Below are 20,537 nucleotides of genomic sequence, written 5' to 3'. Positions count from 1 at the left end.
CCGCGGTGTTAAGTCCGCGGTGTTAAGATGCTCCTATAATTTAACACCACACGTCCTTCGGGACAGCGCAGTGGGGTTGCTGGTTTCACTTCCTGGCTTTGGCTTTCATATCATGTAAATATCGACTGTTCGTTCCCACCCCACTCCCAACCCAATTCCGTGATCGCTGCAGAGTCTAATGGGGGGACTTGGTTTTCTCTTCATGACCCGGAAGATGCATTTTTCCAATCGACTTTTCTGAGGCTGTGCCTCTAGCCTGTGAACTTCACAGGTGCTTCTCAGTTTTATCGCTCAAGAGGGCTGGAGGTGGGTATTTCCCTTCCCCAGGTTGATTAGGCTGTGATCGCAACCCACTAGGTCAGGCTCTGGTTACCTAGTTTCCCCTGAGGGCAGGCCTTGTTAAAAAGAACAGAGGGCTCCAGGTGTATTTCAACCTCATTCCTTTCTACCTCCTCCAGCCAGAAGCAGCTCTGGGATCACGAGGAGAACCGGGTAGAGCTCTGGGGACTAAAACTCCCCAATGCGTGGAGGCCCCCGGATGACTGGGTGTCCCAGGAGTTTTCATCCCTGAGACTCGTCTTCACCGAGGCGCCAGCAGCTCGTACATTACAGCTCACGTTTTCCACCCCAGCTCGGGTTCCCGAGAAAGCGTCTTGCTGGGGGGTTTCTGCTCGGGTAAGTTGTGATTCTCTGTGTCTGCCTCGGTGTCTTTCCAATTTGGGGAGTGTAGCAGTTTCCCTGCATTCTCACTTCTCTTTCATATTTAAGCAGAGCAGTTGATTTTTCGGTGTGTTTGGTGTTTTACTTGTTAGGATGGAGTAGGGTCTTCTGAGCCTTACATGCTGGTCGGGAAACCAAATGTCTCCAGTGGATTTTTCTCCTGCCTATTGCAGCCGAAATCCGGCCTCTGTACCCTGGTACTGAATTGACTCTGAGACAGAGTTTTGGGTGAAGTAGAAAAGAATAGCTTTATTGCTTTGCCAGGCAAAGGGTGCCACAGTGGGCTAGTACCTTCTAAACTGTGTGTCCCAACTGGGAGGGATTAGTGAGGAGTTTTATAGTAATGGTTCAAAGAGGGTGTGATCAGTTCGTGGACATTCCGAGTGGTTGGTGGTGACCTTAGTGGGAGTCTGCATCGTCAACCTTCAGGTTCTGACACGTCTGGGGTCACGCGCTTGTGGGCAGTAGACAGTTAACTTCTTTCACCTGGTGGGGTTTCAGTAACTGCAAAATAACTCAAAGATACTGTTCTGTGTATCACTTGAGGGGGAAGAGGGACCCTGCCCCAAGGCTGCACTATTGTCTCTTGATGCTCCTCGAATCCCCTCCCTTCTCTGATTAGCAACTGTTTGAACCTACCCTCCGGGAGGCTGAATGAAGCCTATTTCCTGCAAACAAGAAAAATGGGGACACAAAAAGACTTTTGTGCCCAGGAGCCCCACACAGTTCTGCTCTGTTTCACTGTCCACAAAGCGCTCTGAATAGACACGAGAATTGGAATAACTGAAACTTGGTAATGCACTTCAGATAGTCTCCGTGATCTTCATTGTTCAGAAGAACTTTCTAGAAAAAGTGAATCGCATATTTGAGAAGGGCTAAGTCCTGCAGGGTTTTGGCAGAGATGAGGTCTCAGATCATGGGGGTGGGAAGCCTTACTCCTGGTTGAGCCTTACACTGACTCATATCTTAATTGAGCTTGGTGCGACGAGGATGCCACATTACCAGTCCCCCAGTTTGAGGAGCTAGGATTTTCCCTTCTACCCGTCTAGGCCACCAAACCCCAAATTCAAGTTCTCACGGATTGCATTTGTCCTCGGGGCAAAAGCAGCTGCAAGATTCCCTGAATTCTCCAGGCCCGTCTTTCCTACAGATTTCAACCTAGTAAATTCCTTACTATTGTATCTGAGCTCTTAAGAAGGTTTTTTTAAAAATGTACTTTACCCAGCAGTTTTAGTTGTTTTCCGTGGGAGGGCTCTTTCAAGTAACCTATCCCACCCTGTTCCCGGAAAGGAAGGATACCTTGTTTGATTTTCGTAGTACAATTGATTCATCTGAAGTTTTCCTCCTTACTCTTGCTTATTATCTGAGGACTCCAACAAGATTATCCTCCCTTACATTCTGTCTTGATCACTTGTGTATCTTCAAGGCTTGACAAGTGTGCCTGGTACATGGTAGGCGTCGAATAAATGACTGTGAAAGATAATAATGATAATAACAGTGAAATAATAATAGAAAAGATCTTAAACATGAGATGCATGCAGTGTCTTAGCTGTCAGCTCTGCACCAATCTCTGCTTTTCCAAATCATCTGACACGTGCTGGGAGATTTAACTTCCCGGAGCACCACGTGCTCTCAGCTTAAAATAGCTCCCCATCGCCTTTCCCATGGAGACCATACTTCTTAGCCTGGTATCCGTATGAGTCTGGCCATAAACTAATTTTTATTCTTTTTGTGTCCTGTGTGCTCCCCAAACCAGTCTACTTGGCATTTCCCAAACATGCCATGCATCTTTGCTCTCCTAATTCCTCTGCGCTGTCTGCTCTTCCCATCATCTCTTTTGGGATTGACGTGTGCACACCGCTATATATAAAATAGACAGCCAACAAGGACCTACTGTATAGCACAGGGAACTCTGCTCAGTACTCTGTAATAACCTACATGGGAGAAGAATTTGAAAAAGAACAGATATATGTATAGGTATAACTGAATCACTTGCTGTACATCTGACACTAATGCAGCATTGTTAATCAACTACACTCCAGTATAAAACAAAAATTAAACAAACAAACTCAGTATTCCTGTGACACATCATTCAAATTCCACTGCCTCTAAGATTTCTTCTGTTGTTCCCTGGCAAGCAATAATGCCCCTTTCTCTAAACCCCCAGGGTGTTTTGGAGTCTTCCTTATATCTCATCACATGTGCTTTGCGTTACAACTACTTGTAACTTACTTACATGGATTAACGCTTCCCCCAAAACACTGATGGTGCAGACACTCAATAAATGTAAATAGAAAAATGGATCGTCAAAACAGGCTTAGATTGTGGACCTCAAACATTATCAAAACAAGGGAATCTGTCCACCACAGCCAGAAATACCTTATCTTTCAGGCTCTTAGAGATTTCTGAATATGGTTAAGTGGGGTCAGGAAGTAGCCATGCCCATGGTCATGTTATTTAAAATGATTATTCTCTAATTGTTGGACACCTTTTACAGAATGGTTGGGGACCTGGTGTGCTTTTTTTTAAAAAAATTCTAAAGCATGTGGAGAATTTCGTCAGAGGACTCTCTGTGTTGAAGGAAAATAAAACTATAAGTTACTGCTAGTGACACCCACACCAAATGGACTCTTCTTTTCTATCAGCCGTTCCTGTAACCTTTTGAATTTCTCATTTGTATTATTACTCCACTAAATGCCACCACCTTGGAAAACAGGAACCCAAGATAGCGTTTCTCTTGTTTCTAGAGGCTAGGTTCTAAAGATGGAAAATTCCAGGTTATAAAATTGGGCATTTAAAATCCTGTCTTCAACATAATATATTTTTTCCTTTGAAACAGGAGTTGGCAGCTGTGTTACCAATTATATTAGTGCAACAAACAGATTGCATTATCGTATTTGGTTGACTACTAAGAGTCTCCTAAGTCCCGGAATTCCCTGGCGGTCCAGTGGTTAGGACTCAGCGCTTTCACAGGCGAGGGCCCAGGTTCAATCCCTGGTCGGGGAACTAAAATCCCACAAGCTGCACGGCACTGCCCCCGCCCCCTCAAAAAAAGAATCTTCTAAGTCAGAAAAATACTTGTGGTGGATGTATTCCCTCTGGTACTCTTTCAAAAGACTTACAGAAACAGTAGGACTACTGCTAGATGTATTCCGACTAATACCAGTACGTGAATCAAGAAGATTTGATTGGTTAATGTTTTGTTTTTTGGGTTTTTTTAATTTAATTTTTATTCTATATTGGATTATAGTTGATTACAATGTTGTATTAGTTTCAGGTGTACAGCAAAGTGATTCAGTTATACATATACATATATCCATTCTTCTTCAGATTCTTTTCCCATATAGGTTATTACAGAATATTGAGTAGAGTTCCCTGTGCTATACAGTAGGTCCTTGTTGATTGTCTATTTTATATTTAGTAGTGTATATATGTCAATCCCAAACTCCTAATTTATCCCTCCCCCTCCCCCCCTTTCCCCTTTGGCAACCATAAGTTTGATTTCTATGTCTGTGAGTCTGTTTCTGTTTTGTAAATAAGTTCATTTGTATCATACTTTTAGATTACACATATAAGTGATATCATATGATGTTTGTCTTTCCCTGTCTGACTTACTTCCCTTAGTATAATAATCTCTAGGTCCATCCATGTTGCTGTCAATGGCATTATTTCATTCCTTTCTATGGCTGAGTAATATTCTATTGTATATATGTACCACATCTTCTTTATCCATTCCTCTGTCGATGGACATTTAGGTTGCTTCCACGTATTGGCTATTGTAAATAGAGCTGCAGTGAACATAGGGGTGCATGTATCTTTTCAAATTATGGTTTTCTCCAGATATATGCCTAGGAGTGGTTTTGCTGGGTCATATGGTAGTTCTATTTTTAGTTTTTGAAGGAACCTCCATACTGTTCTCCATAGCAGCTGTACCAATTTACATTCCCACCCACAGTGTAGGAGGGTTTCGATTGGCTATTTTTTTTAATACAATTACTTTACTGATTGCTTACAATCAGTACTGCCAACCAGCATTACTTCCACTCATGCATCATTAAAAACAAAAGGATATTTCCTTGGTGTTTTCAAATGATGCATTATACATTAAACAAAAAAAGTGACAACTTAAAATGCACACTGATTAATTATGTAAACTGGTAATTTTTTAAAAAAGCATAACTAATAATTTGGTTCCTTTCTTCATAAAATGGAAATTTAAATATTTCTCCTGATAGTCTTGAGGTTATCATTATGTTACGAGTAGTGCAAAGTGTGGCACACAGTTTCTTCTAGAAAGGTGTGTCTTACACACCTTATTAAACAAAGGAAATATGCATAACAAGATGCATACAGTCAATGCATGAATAGAAAGCATGTTTCAAATACAAGGGAGCCCCTCAGGCGACCATTACTATTTGGGTTTTGCATTATCATTTATGGCATTATAGATTAATTACACATAACATACTTTTATACATTTTAACCCTGAAGAAAAATAATCGTTGCTTGAAAAAAATTATTCCAGGTAGCCATTTGGTTTGTATCAGGAGAAAGTGAACCTCCAAGAGTTTAGTATCTGCCAAGTCTGGAATCATTAGCTCGAGTCAGTAAATCCGATGCGCGACATACTTCACAGTGACTGTTTCCGAGTCTTGTCGATGCCTCTCCTCCGCAGGACGCTGGGTGCGGCATCTCCGGGACACTCTTGCATGTGGTTTTCCTTTTTTTTCTTTTTTTTTTGCTGGATTAACTGTATTACTGTATTATTTCCTCTTTTTCACCTCTTCTATGGCCTTCCATTTTATTTTATTTGTGTTTTTTTGCGGTACGCGGGCCTCTCACTGTTGTGGCCTCTCCCGTTGCGGAGCACAGGCTCCGGACGCGCAGGCTCAGCGGCCATGGCTCACGGGCCCAACCGCTCCGCGGCACGTGGGATCTTCCCGGACCGGGGCAGGAACCCGTGTCCCATGCATCGGCAGACGGACTCTCAACCACTGCACCACCAGGGAAGCCCTGACCTTCCATTTTAATTATTCATAAGTCCTTTCAGAGTATCTTCAGAGCGTTCCATGAGGGGACGTTCTGGAGATGGAAAATCCAAGGGAGGAAGATTGGGTATTGGAATACCTTGGCTTTCCCGGTGTTTGATGCAGGCCTCTGCCAGGCTGAAGAGGCTGTAGCGGTTTCTGCATGTGGTGGCAAGCTCCGTAATTCTGACTTTTCTACAGAATCAGTGTCTACATCAAGCTCCTTTTCTATCGGGCCTTTTAGAAGTCTGGCCTTTTCAGCCTTTAGCTGTTTATTTTCTCTCCTTAATCTTTCATTCTCAGCCACGAGGAATTCCACATGCCTCTTCGAATCTGCAATTTGGGTTGCCTGCTCCTCTACAATTGTTTTATCATCTCTTGGGGCTTTGCTTCCAATGCACAGCTCTGTTGGCTCGCTCTTCTGCTGAGGTAAAAATAGTAGTGTGTCTGGATCCCTGTCAAAGACCCCCTGAATCTCAGGCAAGTGTTTCTCTGTGGAAGGGCTGTAATTCTGAGAGAGCAGGGGGCTCTGGCTGTCTGCGTCCTCAGCAGACGGTCTGTGAGATGCCTGAAGCTGGGCAGCGGCATCCTTGTCTGTGCTCTGCTGGGCTTTCAATCTTTCCTCCCGCTTTGCCCTCTTCCACCTCTCCTGGATGAGGAGAAGCTGTTTCATGTGACTATCCCTTTGCAGTTCCGGTGATAAATGAGCCTGCTCAGACTGTGTCAGCTTCATAGCTTCAGAAAGATACGCTGCAGCCTTTTTGTGACAAGAAATAGCCTCTTCGTATTTCCCTGCAGCTACTAAACGATCTGCTCGTCTGCTCTGCTGATGAGCCAGGTTGAGGGGTCCTTCCATTATTTCCATAGACCCCGGGGTAAACAGCGGCCTGAGGAAGGGGAGCGAGGGAGCCCGGGCACATGGAGGGTAACAGCTGGAGAGCGCGACGCAGTGGCTGCGACTGTGGCCCCACTCTGCGCCCCGGGAGCCAGCGGCGGGCACAGAGGGAGCCGGCTAATGTTTTTAAACCTCCCTTTTGTTTAGGAGAAAAGTTGGAGGAATCAAAGAAAACCCCCTTGGAAGTAGTATGTTTTGAGTTAATCTGACAACTAAGGGAAAACAAATGCTATAAAAGAAACAGTCTTTCGGATCACAAATGGACAGCTTTAGGAGAAGCTAAAGTGGACATACAAAAGGTATTTGAAATGAAATTTCAGAGAGAAAAGCTCTCTAAGGCAGGAATGTCTTTCGCCCAGAAATCTAAACTGGGTGCCAGGAATCTGGACAAGAACCCAGGAGGTCCGAAGTGAAGGAATTAAGGGCTCAGTGACTAGGGGCTGCTGAATGATACTTGAGAGAATTTCAGTCTGCTTAGAGGTTAACTCAGGTAACACCTCACAGGATCTCAAGTCTGGCGTCTTGTTGATAATGTTGCAGGTATATTGGTGTGGAATTTGTGGTACCCAAACAAGGGCGCGTGACTCAAAGCCACTCTGAACCACAGCCGCTGCCAGAAACCCAAGCCTCTGCTCACCCAGAATCACACCCACAGACTGCTCTGCGCAGCCCCCATCAGACCCAGTCCCCAGCCAGGCCTCCTCTCCAAGCTTCTGCCGCCGCCTCACTTTGCCATCAGCAGACCCCTCAGCCCCGCCCCGCTCCTTCACAAGCACCTGGCTCGCCCTGAGAATGTTCCAGTACAGCCCTAGCAACTGGGGCTGTTTCTCTCTCTCACCTCTCGGACCTCAGGACCACAAGCAAAAGTTGTGTTTTCCCGGGTCACCAGTGCTACATGCAGACCATGTCTCTCCCTCTCCGCTGAGTAAGTCCCTGCATCTCTTCCATGCTGCCTCCTTCTGATGTCCGTCATGCACGGACTTCCAGAAAAGCACCCCACTCCACACACATATACGCACGCACGCACGCACGCCCCTCACATCCTGAAGGCTTTACCTCCCGGCTGCCTCTCTGCCTGGCCACTCAACTCGTTCAGCATTTTTGGCCTCTTTCAAGGTTTGTGGAGATGACACATCCACGACGCTGGCCTCTCAGACCCTGATTCCTCAACAGACCAAGCGTCTGGGGAGCAGCCACCCCACCCCCCGGATTAGGTCAGCATCTTTCCTCTGGGCTCTAACCCTACATCCCTGTCACCCATCACCCCTCCCTGGCCCTCTGCTCCTGTTCAGAAGCCACCACAGGATCCTTTAACTCCACCAGCACCAGCATCCCCTGGGCGTGCACTTGGAAGGGGCTTCCCTCCTAATCAGAACCTTGTCATCCTTCCCCCAACTCACCCCCCTCCCCCGCCCTCTCACCTCCCTTTTGTCTTGAAACAATGCTCTCTTTCTCCTCCTCAGGACCACTGCCAGTACGGTTTATGCTGGAGATGGGTCACCCTCCTTCCTCAGAGCCAGTTGTTGTATTTTCAGGGATTCTGCAGACTCTTGGACATTGTGTCGGTGACTTGGAATTGGCTGTGCGGAGAGGATTTACACCAATACAAATGAAGGTTTCGGTTTCCAAAGGGGGTTTTGTTAAACATCTATCAGCTCATCGCTGGTTTATCCTGCATCCTCTTGCCGCTACCGATGACACGTTTCTCTGCTACCCACCTCTCCCCCCGACACTTTTGCCCTCGTGTGAGCAAAACTTCTTGAGAGCTGCCCACGGTGTGACTCTTCCTCTCAGCCATTCACTCCTCAAGCCCACTCCAGCCTTGCTTCTGTCCTTGTCAGAGCTGCCGAGCTCCTCCAGGTTACCAATCCAGGGGATACTTTCTCTGTTTTTGTCTTGCTTGACCTTCGCATCCATCTTCCCCGCCCAAGTCCTCATCTTCAAACACGTGCTTCTCCCGGCTCCTCTGATGCTGCACTTTGCTGAGTTTTGCTCCAGCTTCTCTTGCTGATCTGCAGAATCGATTGCAGGCTTCTCCCTGTTTCCCTTAGACACATGCATGCCTCCTAAATGCTGGCTTCCAGCGTGACTCTAGGCTCTCTCCTCTCCTCTGCCCTTTCTCCCCGCGTGACCCCCTCCTGTCTCATGACTTACATGCTAAGCGTTCCCAAAAGGATTCCTCAGACCGCTCCAGCCTCCCGACCCCTCCGTCTAACTGCCCATTGATGACCCCACCGGGAGGCATGTTTTGCTTTAAAGGTGATGTGTCCTAAGGGCAACTCTGGATTCCTTCAGCCCTGGTAAGCCAGTGCCTCTCCCAGTCTCCGCATCTCAGTAACTGGTGGCACGGTTCAGCCATCTGCTCAAACTGGAAGCGTGGCCACCAGCCAGGATCCCTCCCTCGTGCTCACCGCCCACGCCCGAGGCAGGGACTGTTGTTTCTACATACGTCTCAGCCCCAGCCTCTCTCCACACAACGCTCTGAGTCACCCGCAGGCCTCCCCTCTCTGTGCCCAGTGACGTCCTTACTGGCTTCATTTCCACAGCTGCCCGTGCTTAACATCGTCTCCGCAAAACTGCCAGGGTAAACTTTTAAGAAAGAAAATCCTGGAAATTAAAACGGCTTTTTGACCTAAATGGGAAGGAAATCCAAAAAAAGAGGGGATATATGTATACACAGGGCTGATTCACTGTGCTGTACAGCAGAAACTAACACAACGTTGTAAAGCAGCTCTACTCCAATAAAAATACATTTTAAAAAAGTTGAAAGGAAAGAAAATAAATAAAATAAGCATATTTCAAATGGTTAAAATAATAAAATGGATTTTAACAACTTCAGGGATACACGGAAAAATAATTATTTCACTATGGAAATTGTCAATTGCAAAAGTATACAAAATTAACTACAAATACAACATTTTTTAAAAAATAAATTTATTTTTATTTATTTTTGGCTGCGTTGGGTCTTCGTTGCTGCACGCGGGCTTTCTCTAGTTGTGGCGAGCGGGGTCTACCCTTTGTTGTGATGCGCTGGCTTCTCATTGCAGTGGCTTGTTGAGGAGCACGGGCTCTAGGCACGCGGGCTTCAGTAGTTGTGGTACGCGGGCTCAGTGGTTGTGTCTCACGGGCTCTGGAGCGCAGGCTCAGTAGTTGTGGCTCGCGGGCTCTAGAGCGCAAGCTCGAAGCTGTGGCGCACAGGCTTAGTTGCTCCGCGGCATGTGGGATCTTCCCGGACCAGGGCTTGAACCCGTTTCCCCTGCATTGGCAGGCAGACTCTTAACCACTGTGCCACCAGGGAAGTCCCAATATTTTCAGTTGCGTAGAAATGAACAAGTTTATATAAGATTTCAAGGGAGGGGGGTGGGAGGGAGGCTCAAGAGGGAGGGGATATATGTATACATATATCCGTAGCTATATTCACTTTGTTGTACAGCAGAAACTAACACAACATTGTAAAGCAATTATACTCCAATAAAAAAAAAAACGATTTCAAGAGAGAACATATAACAGAAAACTTGGACGGAAATTCATTTGATGGAAATTATTCATCTTTTAAATTTATAGAATTTGCATAGGCACGGTTTTATCTCCTTTCATTTAAAGAAATAATTTCTGTTACAATAACTTAGGCTTTGAAATTGTAGCTGCCATTTTAAAAACAGCAGTACATGCAAGCAGAATTTCCAGATTCAAAGCTTAACAGGATTTTTGCCAAAGGTCACCGAAGCCTTTTGCATATAAGCTATCAAAATAAAGCTCCTGAGTAAAAGAACTGCCTGAAATGATCTAATCAAATAAAAATTGTTCAACTAATGTTCATCCTTTGCTAGGATATAAAAAGAAAATTAAAATTTCACAGTGGTTTCATATACCTATGGACTTGGGTCAATTTACTTTTAAAAACAAACCAGCTACCCTCCCTAGCCTTTCCTGTACTAGCCTGGAAATTTAAATGGCTTTTAACAGTTTCAAGGATACATGGAAAAGTGATTCTCTTACCCTTGCGATTGTCACTAATTTTTCTTTTGAACTTGCAGAAGTTTCCCTATTAACACGAGAGACTCCAGAACCAAATAATCTTTTAAAAATGGAAAACAGATTGCTTTATCGCAATGCCTAAAACCTTCTCATTACATCTCAGATAAGATCCACATGGCTTTCCTAGGAGGCCCTGCGTGGTCTGGCCTTTCCCTTTCTCTCAACTTTATCCCGTCCTCCTTCTGGAACTCCACCAGCACCAGGTACACTGGCTTCCTCTGGGTCCCCGAGACACTCTCTACTTTTCCGGTTAGTGGTGGTGGTGCATGTGGTGGGGAGTTTTGGTTTTGCCTCAGGACCTTTGCACAAGCTCTTTCCTCTGTCCGGGGACACATTCCCGTCCACCTTCTGCCGACTGCATCTCATCTTTCAGGGTTTATCCCAAATACACACCACCTTCCCGGAAAAGCCTGGCAGGAAGAGGGTCCTGTAGAGCAGCATGGGCAGATAGGCAAATAGTCAGCAAATCATCTCTCTTTAAAAGTAAATCAGGGACTTCCCTGGCGGTCCAGTTGTTAGGAGTCCGCGATTCCACTGCAGGGGTCCTGGGTTGGATTCCTGATCGGGGAGCTAGGATCCCACAAGCCGTGCGGCGCAGCAAGAAAAAAAAAAAAAGTAAATCAATATCTTAAATTTCCTGTCTTGTCTCTTCATCAATTCCTTGAGGGGTGGCTTTGGCTGAGACCCTGGGGACAGTGGTCATTGGCAGAGAAGCTCTGTGGGATCGGCTCACATTCTTTCAGCTGCCAGGGCCTTGCTAGTGTGTGGTTGGACTTTCCAAGCTCTGCTTTCTCCCCTTGACATGTGTCAGTCAAGCCCCCTTTCTTGGGTCAGGTTCCCTGCAAGCAGATGGAATTCTCATACAAGTGGTAGCTTGGGAGAGTGCTGTGAGGAGGGATTTGTAGGGAGGTGAGTGAAATAGGAGAGGGAAGGGGGGCAGCTAAGAAGAGATGTGGTTTCAGCTGAAGTCTCACCTCAGCCTCACCCCACAGACGCTCTGGAACATGAATGGCAGCAACGAGTTGTCCTCCTTGAAGCAGGGGGTCCAAGTCTCCTTTTGAAGCAAGACGAATAAAACACAGAATGGGAGGAAATATTGAAAACGTATATCTAATAAGGGGTTAATATCCAGAATATATTAAAAAAACTTCTACAACTCAACAACAAAAACAACCCAATTTAAAAGTGAGCAAAGGACTGAACAGACATTTCTCCAAAGAAGATACACAAATGGCCAATAAGCCCATGAAAAGATGCTCAGCATCACTGATCACGAGGGAAATGCCAATCAAACCACAGAAAGAGGCCACCTCACACCCATCAGGATGGCTACTATAAAACACTTCAACAAAACAAAACCAAAACCAGAAAATAACAAGTAATGGCAAGCCATTTAAATTTCCAGGCTAGTACAGGAAAGGCTACTATAAAACACTTCAACAAAACAAAAACAAAACCAGAAAATAACAAGTATTGGCAAGAACTTGGAAAAATCGGAACCCTTGTGCACCGTTGCTAGGAATGTAAAATGGTGCAGCCACTGTGGAAAGCATTATTCGGCAGTTCCTCAAGTAATTAGAAATAGTATTCCCGTGTGATCCAGCAGTTCCATTTCTGGATATAGGAGGTATATAGGTGTATAGATATTCAACAGAATTGGAAGCAGGGTCTTGAAGGGATGTTTGCACATCCATGTTCCCAGCAGCATTATTCACAAGAGCCAAAAGGTGGAAGCAACCCAAGTGTCTATCGATGGATGAATGGATAAAGAAAACGTGGTCTATACATGCCGTTGAATATAATGGAGGCTTAAGGGAAGGAAATCCTGACACACGCCATGACATGGATGAACCTTGAGTACATTGTGTTCAGTGAACTAAGCCATTCACAAAAGGATAAATACCATATGATCCCACTTACGTGAAGCACCTAGAGTTGTCAAGTTCACAGAGACAGAAAGTGGAGTGGTGGTTACCAGGCGCTGGGGCAAGAGCAGGGAGTGGGGAGTTGCTATTTCATGGGGACAGAGTTTCAATTTTGCAAGATGGCTAGAGTTCTGGAGACTAGTTGCCTATCAAAGGAAATGCACCTAACATTACTGAACCATACGCTTAAAATGGTTTACATGATTTTTTTCTTTTTTAAGAAGATGTTGGGGGGTAGGAATTAATTAATTAATTATTTTTGCTGTGTTGGGTCTTCGTTTCTATGCGAGGGCTTTCTCTAGTTGTGGCAAGCGGGGGCCACTCTTCATCGCGGTGCACGGGCCTCTCACTATCGCGGCCTCTCTTGTTGCAGAGCACAGGCTCCAGACGCGCAGGCTCGGTAGTTGTGGCTCTCGGGCCTAGTTGCTCCGCGGCATGTGGGATCCTCCCAGACCAGGGCTTGAACCCGTGTCCCCTGCATTAGCAGGCAGATTCTCAACCACTGCGCCACCAGGGAAGCCCGGTTTACATGATTTTAAAAAGGAATCCTGTGATACTGGTAGAGAAAAAAAAAGTTGCAAAGTAACAGGTCTGTAAATACAAATTGGCATATTCTCTTAAAGCCAGCTGTACTCTTATAGTAATTAGTAGTAGTATATTGTTTAAATTGGGGAGGGTGTTTTATTATCTATTCTGTAATAAATTTTAAAAGACAATCGCTAGATTAGAAACGTAGAAGGAGATTTTGATCCTTCGGGGTGGCATTTGCATTTTTAGAATTCTCAGCTGCCCTACAATGGGAATTCCTCCTGGGTACAGTGCATCCAGCCCAGCGTTGCCCATGCAGACCCTCCAAACAACATTTGCATGTTTCAATATTGGCTTGGCTACTGGGTATTTCCTGAATGAACGTCCCAATTCCAGATGAAAAAGACTTCCTCTGAAAGCCGGCTTCATCCTGAGGGGTTCCTCCTGAGGTGTCACATGGAGCAGGCGGGTTCCTCGGACAGAGAGCAGGGAAACTTGGAGAGAACCAGAGCACTTACTCTTTTCCAATTTCACTTCTGTACAATCTGACTTCATTGAAAACCAAAACTTCCATAGAGACTCATTTATCCATTCAACGTTTATTGAATGCCATCTCCCTGCAAGCCACCTGAAAATAACTATCAAAAATAAGGACAGAGCTTTTCCTGAGTCCATTTCATTGAGGTATAACTTACATACAGTACAATTCACCCTTCCAGGCGTACAGTTCTGTGAGGTGACAAATGTATATCACGTAGCCACCGCCACAATCATGATATAGGATGTTTCTATCATCCCGGAGAGTTCTCTCGTGCCCCTTTGTAAACAAGCCGTCCCCTCCCCTCCAGGACCTGGCAGCCACTAATCTGAATTTTGTCCCTATAGTTCTGCCTTTTCCAATGTCCAGTAAATGAAATCACACAGTATGTAGCTTTCGTGTCCGGCTTCTTTCGCTTAGCGTAACGCTTTTGAAATTCATCCATATTGTTTCCTTATCAGTCATTCATTCCTTTTTATTACTGGGTAGTATTCCGTGTCTGGATGTACCACAGCTTATTGATCCGTTCACGAGCTGATGGACATTTGGGTTGTTTCCAGTTTGCAGCGTTATGAATAAGGCTGGGTGCACAGACATTTGCATATGGGTCTTCGTGTGGACATAAGTTTTCATCTCTCTTAGATTAATACCTGGGAGTGGGATTGCTGGGTCATTTGGAGAGTGTATGTTTAAATGAATAAGAAACTGCCCAGATGTTTTCTAAAACAGCTTTTAGAAACACTAAACACTAAACTCTAAAACATTTTTGCATTCCTCCCAGCGATATATACAAGTTCAACTCGCTCTGCATCCCTGCCGACCAGACAAAGCTTTTCGCAAGCATCAGCACCTTAATTACCTCAAACCTGCAGTAATCATGTTCATTACGTCATCGGCAATACGTGGCTGTATCTTTAAACTTCTCTCTCTCTAAGCGGGGGCTCAGAACTACGCACTGCTTGGTTGTTTCCACAGTGCATATATGTCTTTATAAAATAGTAATATAAAAGTGCCTTAATGATCTCATTTGGTTTAAGAAATTACAGCAAGGCAGAGTTAGCCCTTTAACGAAATAGAAATAGACAAAGAATAGAATAGTGCACGCTCAGTGTTAGAAGGGATCTTAAAAGCCTTCCCTCCAGCCCCACCCGTCCCCACCCCCATGGGACGCTTGAATCCGTCTTACTGTGTTCCTGGCAAGGGGCCATCCAGGTTCCGCTGTAATCAGTTCTCTCTCAGGTAACTCCCTCTCCGCTCCCCTCCCCACCCCCAGAGCAATCAGGAGTCTGACTGTCACCAAAAGACACGGTCAGCAGAAATTGTGTGCCCTGTGGACAGCCACCCTTGCTGCACGGTTCTTCAGCTCATTGGTCTTGTTTGGGGAACGGGTGCTGACATGATTCCAATACCTTTTTTTTTTTTTCACCTTCAGAATCCCTCTTCCAATCTGCTGGTGAGAATGAAGCCCCATGAAGGGGGCCTGGTTTAGGGGGGCAGAGCCTTTGGCATCCTTGATGTTCTACCTCTTGTTTGTCCCAACGCCCCAGTCCAATCCCTATTTTGATCTGATGTCTCTCCAAATATTTGAAAGCAGCTCTCACGGCTCCTAAGGGACTCGCCTCTCATCCTGACTAAACATCACCAGTTCTCTCGACCATCCTCACACACTGGGATTTTGAGTGTCCCATCCCTCCCACTCCTGTCAGTCAGTGGATCTGGCCGGGTCTGATATCTTTCCAGACCAGGGAGCTCAGCACTGAGCCCAGAGCTCAGTGGGTCCAGTGAACATGGAGGAGATTCTGATCCAGGTCACATTCAGTTTTTTAAGAGGTCTCTGGTGCTTCCCACTGAATATACCAGCAGCTACAGTCTGTGTGGCTGACTGATTACTCATATCTTCCCCAATCTGTATCTGCAGAATCAAACTCTGGGGGGCTCAAGAGAGGGACCATACATGTTCTCATTATAGATTTACTCATTGCCCCATTTCCTAGGGCTTTGGGTGACGCTGATGTTAAAATCAATTATGTTTACTATCTCAACTTTGTGTCACCTCCACATTGGATAAGCAGGTCTACAATACCTTTGTTCAGCGATGAATATTTGTTGAGCAGCTACTATGTTCTGTGCACCCAGTCAGGCACTGGAAATACAAAGATGAATTGAACAGGGCCACTCTCTAGAGGTGCTTACGGTCCAGTAGATGACCACGTTGTATAATACCGTGAAAGTTTCCTGTAGGACCCCATCAGCATAGTCATCAGAACACCAGGCCTCCTGTCTTCAACCAGCCACTGATACATCTGCTTGTACCAGCACCCAGCCCAGATGGTTCCATTTCCCCAAGTGGCTGGCATGAGAAAGCTTGGAGAACATCTAGAAATCTGGATAAACGATGTCTGTACATCATTGCTGAGTTAGGGGTCAGAGCATTCAGAGGGACCAGGACATCAGTCTGCTATGAATGGTATTGAGTAAGTGGCCAGCCCACACTCTCACCACACCCCTCTGTCCTCATCCCATGTTCCCTAATCTCAAAACATTACATAAACTTTTGCACATGGTTGTAAAGATTACTGAAGAGACAAAAGAGTATGCAGTGGGTAATAAGCTCCTGGAGTGGTCCAGCTGACATCAACAGGTAAATAATAGGTGTGTGATGAATGAAATTGTATTTTGGGTCTAACCCTTATTCCAAAGTAATAAATCTTGTAATGCAATTTGGGCACTGTCTAAGAGACTGATGGAAATTTGGGCCTGGAGCTGGACTTTTTGAGAGGTTCTGCTTGGGCCGTGGAGACTGGCAGTCTAGGTGCTACCTGACTTTTTGCAGGAAGAGGGGAGGAGAGAAGAGGCCCAGTGCCTTAGCACTGACTTTCAGAGGCCTGGACCTGGCTCCCTCACAGAAGGCAAAAGACTGCCTTGGGCAGTCACGTTCCAAGTGGGAGAAAGGTGAACCCTTTAGGTGTGCTTTTTTTTTTTTTTAGCTTATTGAATTATTTTATTTTATTGGAGTATAGTTGATTTACAATGTTGTGTTAGTTTCAGGTGTACAGCAAAGTGATTCAGTCATACATATACATATATTCATTGTTTTTCAGATTCTTTACCCATATAGATTATTACAGAATATTGAGTAGAGTTCCCTGTGCTATACAGTAGGTCCTTGTTGGTTATCTATTTTATATATAGTAGTGTGTGTATGCTAATCCCAAGCTCCTAATTTACCCCTCCCCCCAACGTGTCCCCCTTTGGTAACCGTTAAGTTTGTTTTTGAAGTCTGTGAGTCTGTTAAATAAGTTCGTCTGTGTCATTTTTAAAATCAGATTCCACATATAAGTGATATCATATATTTATCTTGCTCTTTATGATTTATTTCACTTGGCATGATAATCTCTAGTTGCATCCCTGTTGCTGCAAATGGCATTATTTCATTCTTTTTCATGGCTGAGTAATATTCCATTGTATATGTGTACCACATCTTCTTTATCCATTCCTCTGTCGATGGACATTTAGGTTTCTTCCACGTCCTAGCTATTGTAAGTAGTGCTGCGATGAACACTGGGGTGCCTGTATCTTTTCAAAGTATGGTTTTCTCTGGATATATGCCCAGGATGGGATTGCTGTAGGTGTGCATTTTTAACAGCCATTTAATTGTACCCATGCAGCATTTGTAGTTCTCTGGTCTGGGTTTTGTTCCCATTTCAATTCCCTGGTCCCCATGCCCTCACCTCTGATCTGTTTACAAGAAATCAAGATGGAACCATAGATGTGAGGGTGGTTTCTGTAGCTGACAGCTCTGATCCCGAGGAGCAAACCTTTGGAAAAGAGTCGTTTCCTCAGGAAATTCTTCTTTGGCCTCCTCCCCCAGAAAACCCGTGGCATCTCAACCCCTGCTCTAGAAAGGTTTCCTACGGTGCCCAGGAAACACGCTCCTTACCCAGAAAGTGACAATTGCCAGTCGGTTTAAAGAACAACGTTTGCACCGTGTATGGTTTATTTTTTTTCTTCGTTTCCACTGGAAGAAACCCCTACCGGGGAGGGCAGGGGGAAGGGCGCTGCATCTGATTTCTCTTCGGCCAAGGCTGGGGGAACTCTTTTCGTTGTTGTTTACTTACTTCTCCCAGCGGTTTTTGTTCAGCCCCGGGGGAAGCTGCGCTGCGGCTCCTCAGATGTTATTTATCTTTTCCTGCGAGGGACTTGTGACAGTCCAGGGTGTTGTGTATCCTGTGAGATTGTTTATCGCCCAGCCCATGCGGTGGCCGGAGCTGCCTTCTCGCCAGCACTTCACGTCCCCAAACCCGGGGCTACGTGAGCGGGCGAAGGGAGGGGAGGTTACGTTTGGGCGCTGGGATGAACCCGCGTCCTCTGGAGCCCGGAGCAACGTGTCCTCAGGCAGAGGCTCTGACCCCGGGGCGCCCAGGTGAAATTAACCAGACAGCCGCGTGTCTGCAAGTCACCGCCGCGCCCTCCAGCCGGGGGCCTGGCGGGGGCCACCCGGAGGCGCAGCGCCCCGGAGCCGGGCCAGGCAGGCGGGCGCGCGCGCGCGCGGGGCGCTCGCTGACCCGAGTCGCCAGTGGGTCAGCCCTGCCCAATGGCTCAACTCTCGAGGGACATTGTCGTACGTGAGAGGCTGCCCCCTCAACCTCGCCGGCCCCCTTCGCCACTGGGTTTGCTCCGTGTAGAATCACCCTCGGCTCAGGTCACGGGAGGAACGAGGTTGGCACCGGGTGGAGTCGAGGATTGGGAACTTTCGGTTCTGCTTGTGACCCAGGCCGGTGGAAGGTTTGAAATGCGCCCGTAGGGTGGCTTTGGGCGGATTCTTGCCTTTTCCTTTCTCCTTTCCATTCCTATCCTTTTCTCTTCCGTTTTCTTTTTCTTTCTTGTTCCCCTGGGCGCCTTGGAGGGCTAGGTCTCTCTTGCCATCGTTGGGAGCGCGCCGCGGACGCGAAGGCAGGACAGAAAGGAGCAGCGCCCGTCTCTAGCAGCCTGACCATCCTTATACCGCACACACGCGCACACACACACACATGCACACTCACACTTACGGGGAAAGATCAAACGCGCACGGCAGCCCGAAGTCTGTTTTCTCAGGCGTCCCTCCGCCATCACCACATTGTTAGCGGGACAATGGGCTCCTGTGTCAGTCCTGTTGGCACCAGTTTTGTACGATGCAGGAAACAGCATTTCCTCTCGGCGCTGGAAAATTAACTTGGATCGTGCTTTTCCCTTTTTATGGAGAATCCGCACACACCCCGGGAAACCTGAGCTCCCGGAGAGGGGAAGGAGCGGCAGCAGTAGACATCCCACAGCCCCGCCCGGGTCCGTCCCCTTCCCGCTCCGGCTCCGGGTCACCGCCAAAGGAGGAAACTCCCGGCGCTGAACAATGAGATGGGGCTGGATGTCTCAACAGTGACCCTCCCGCTGGGGCTATCGGGGACCCGCCGTGCCAAGGCTCGCTGCCCTCCTGCGCCCCTTCTGTTTGGAAGGGGAAATTGGCAGAAGGGGACCCCGGCTCTGGAGGTACCGGCAGTCTGCTCCAAGCTGTGCAAGCTTGGGCAATGGGACGAGTTGCCCAGGTGGTCCCCAAATGCACAAAACGGAACAACTGTTCGGCCCACAAAAGCCTCGTAAACATTATCGTAGTCCACTTAGTATTTCATCTCACTTTGCCCTGCATCCTGTATTGTTCCTTGGAGTAGCACTCGATTGCAAAACCAAGGAGGCGGTGTGCGGTGGGGCGTGTGTGGGGGGGTCTCCTTCGCCTGCATTTATCACTATAAATGTCACTAACCATGCAGACATTGGTGACTCTCTTTGCTACCCCTGCTGCCACCGCCTCCCACTGTTCGTATTTGTAGACTGGGGATACTAACAGCTGGCTACCGGACGTACCCATAGGATCTACACGTGTACGTAGTTCACATGCTATTTTCTACACGGCATGCTTGTGTACGCACACGCGTAGAACACGTACTACAATGTGCATTTTAGTAACTGCAGTACCACTACCATCTGGCTCTCCTCTACCCTGCTCTTGGTGATCCTCTGTAGAGAAGAAAATGGAAACTCCATCTCAAATCCGTGACGGGTATACCTCTGCCTCTCGTTAATCTTCTTTTGTAGCAAACTCTTCTAACATTTGATGTGAATTTAATTTTTGAACATGGTATTCCTCATCGAACTTTAAACTCTCAATTTTTAAAAATAGACTTTATTTTTTAAGTCAGGTTTAGCTTCGCAGCAAAATTGAGCAGAAAGTACAGGGTTTCCCGTACACCCCCTCCCCCCATGCGGTACAGACTCCCCCCCCCACCCCCCGCCAACCAGAGTGGTACCTTTGTTACAGTCGATGAACTTACATTGACACATCATAATCACCCAAAGTCCACGGCTTACGTTACGGTTCACTCGTGGTGTTGTACCGTCAATGGGTCTGGATCAATGTATAACCACATGTATCTACCATGATAGTGTCATGCAGAGTGGTTTTACCACCCTAAAAATCCTCTGTGGTCCATCTATTCACCCCTCGAACCCCTCACTTTTTGAGTTTATCATCATGCCTAATTGATGTTAAGATCAAAATAGAGACTGTGGAGAAAGCGCTTTGAGGACTTTCTAGCCTATGGGAGCAGGATATGAATAAGAGTTATTGGAATTATTGATCTATTGGTGGCCCTGCCTTCTAACCCTCCAGGTTTCAATCTGCCCTTTTCCTGATCGCCCATGTCCATCCCTCCCTCCTCGTCCAGCTGTAAGAGTTACTGGTCTGTAAAACAATACTTAAATATTTAAATCTTCTAGGGAAGCACTAAAAGGAACCCTTGGGACTCTTTGTAATGTGAAAATCATCCCCTAATTGC

At 46.4% G+C, this 20,537-nt stretch overlaps 2 protein-coding genes across 3 annotated transcripts in view; one reads left to right on the top strand and one right to left on the bottom strand.

Moving 5' to 3' along the window:
• The first annotated feature begins 220 nt into the window (after positions 1-220).
• FLT1 (fms related receptor tyrosine kinase 1) overlaps positions 221-20,537 on the top strand; it is a 220,437-nt gene continuing 200,120 nt past the window's right edge. The window contains exons 1-2 of the mRNA XM_079902951.1: positions 221-306; positions 459-675. The gene's annotated coding sequence lies outside the window, so the exon portion shown is untranslated. The remainder of the gene's footprint in view (positions 307-458; positions 676-20,537) is intronic.
• On the bottom strand, positions 5,692-6,715 carry LOC307176786 (nuclear receptor-binding factor 2-like; the record flags this gene model as incomplete). 2 transcript variants are annotated; one of them, XM_079903249.1, is made up of 2 exons in its annotated part: positions 5,692-6,497; positions 6,583-6,667. In XM_079903249.1, the coding sequence occupies 2 exons, from the start codon at positions 6,665-6,667 to the stop codon at positions 5,767-5,769; spliced, it is 816 nt and encodes a 271-aa protein (XP_079759375.1). In that variant the 3' UTR covers positions 5,692-5,766. The 2 variants fall into 2 exon arrangements, with proteins under 2 accessions (XP_079759375.1, XP_079759374.1); XM_079903248.1 differs by having other exon boundaries at positions 5,692-6,715.

Source organism: Stenella coeruleoalba (genome assembly GCF_951394435.1).
Source record: "Stenella coeruleoalba genome assembly, chromosome: 18".
In the NCBI taxonomy this organism is placed as follows: domain Eukaryota; kingdom Metazoa; phylum Chordata; class Mammalia; order Artiodactyla; family Delphinidae; genus Stenella; species Stenella coeruleoalba.
This window is presented reverse-complemented; position numbering and strand designations above follow the sequence as displayed.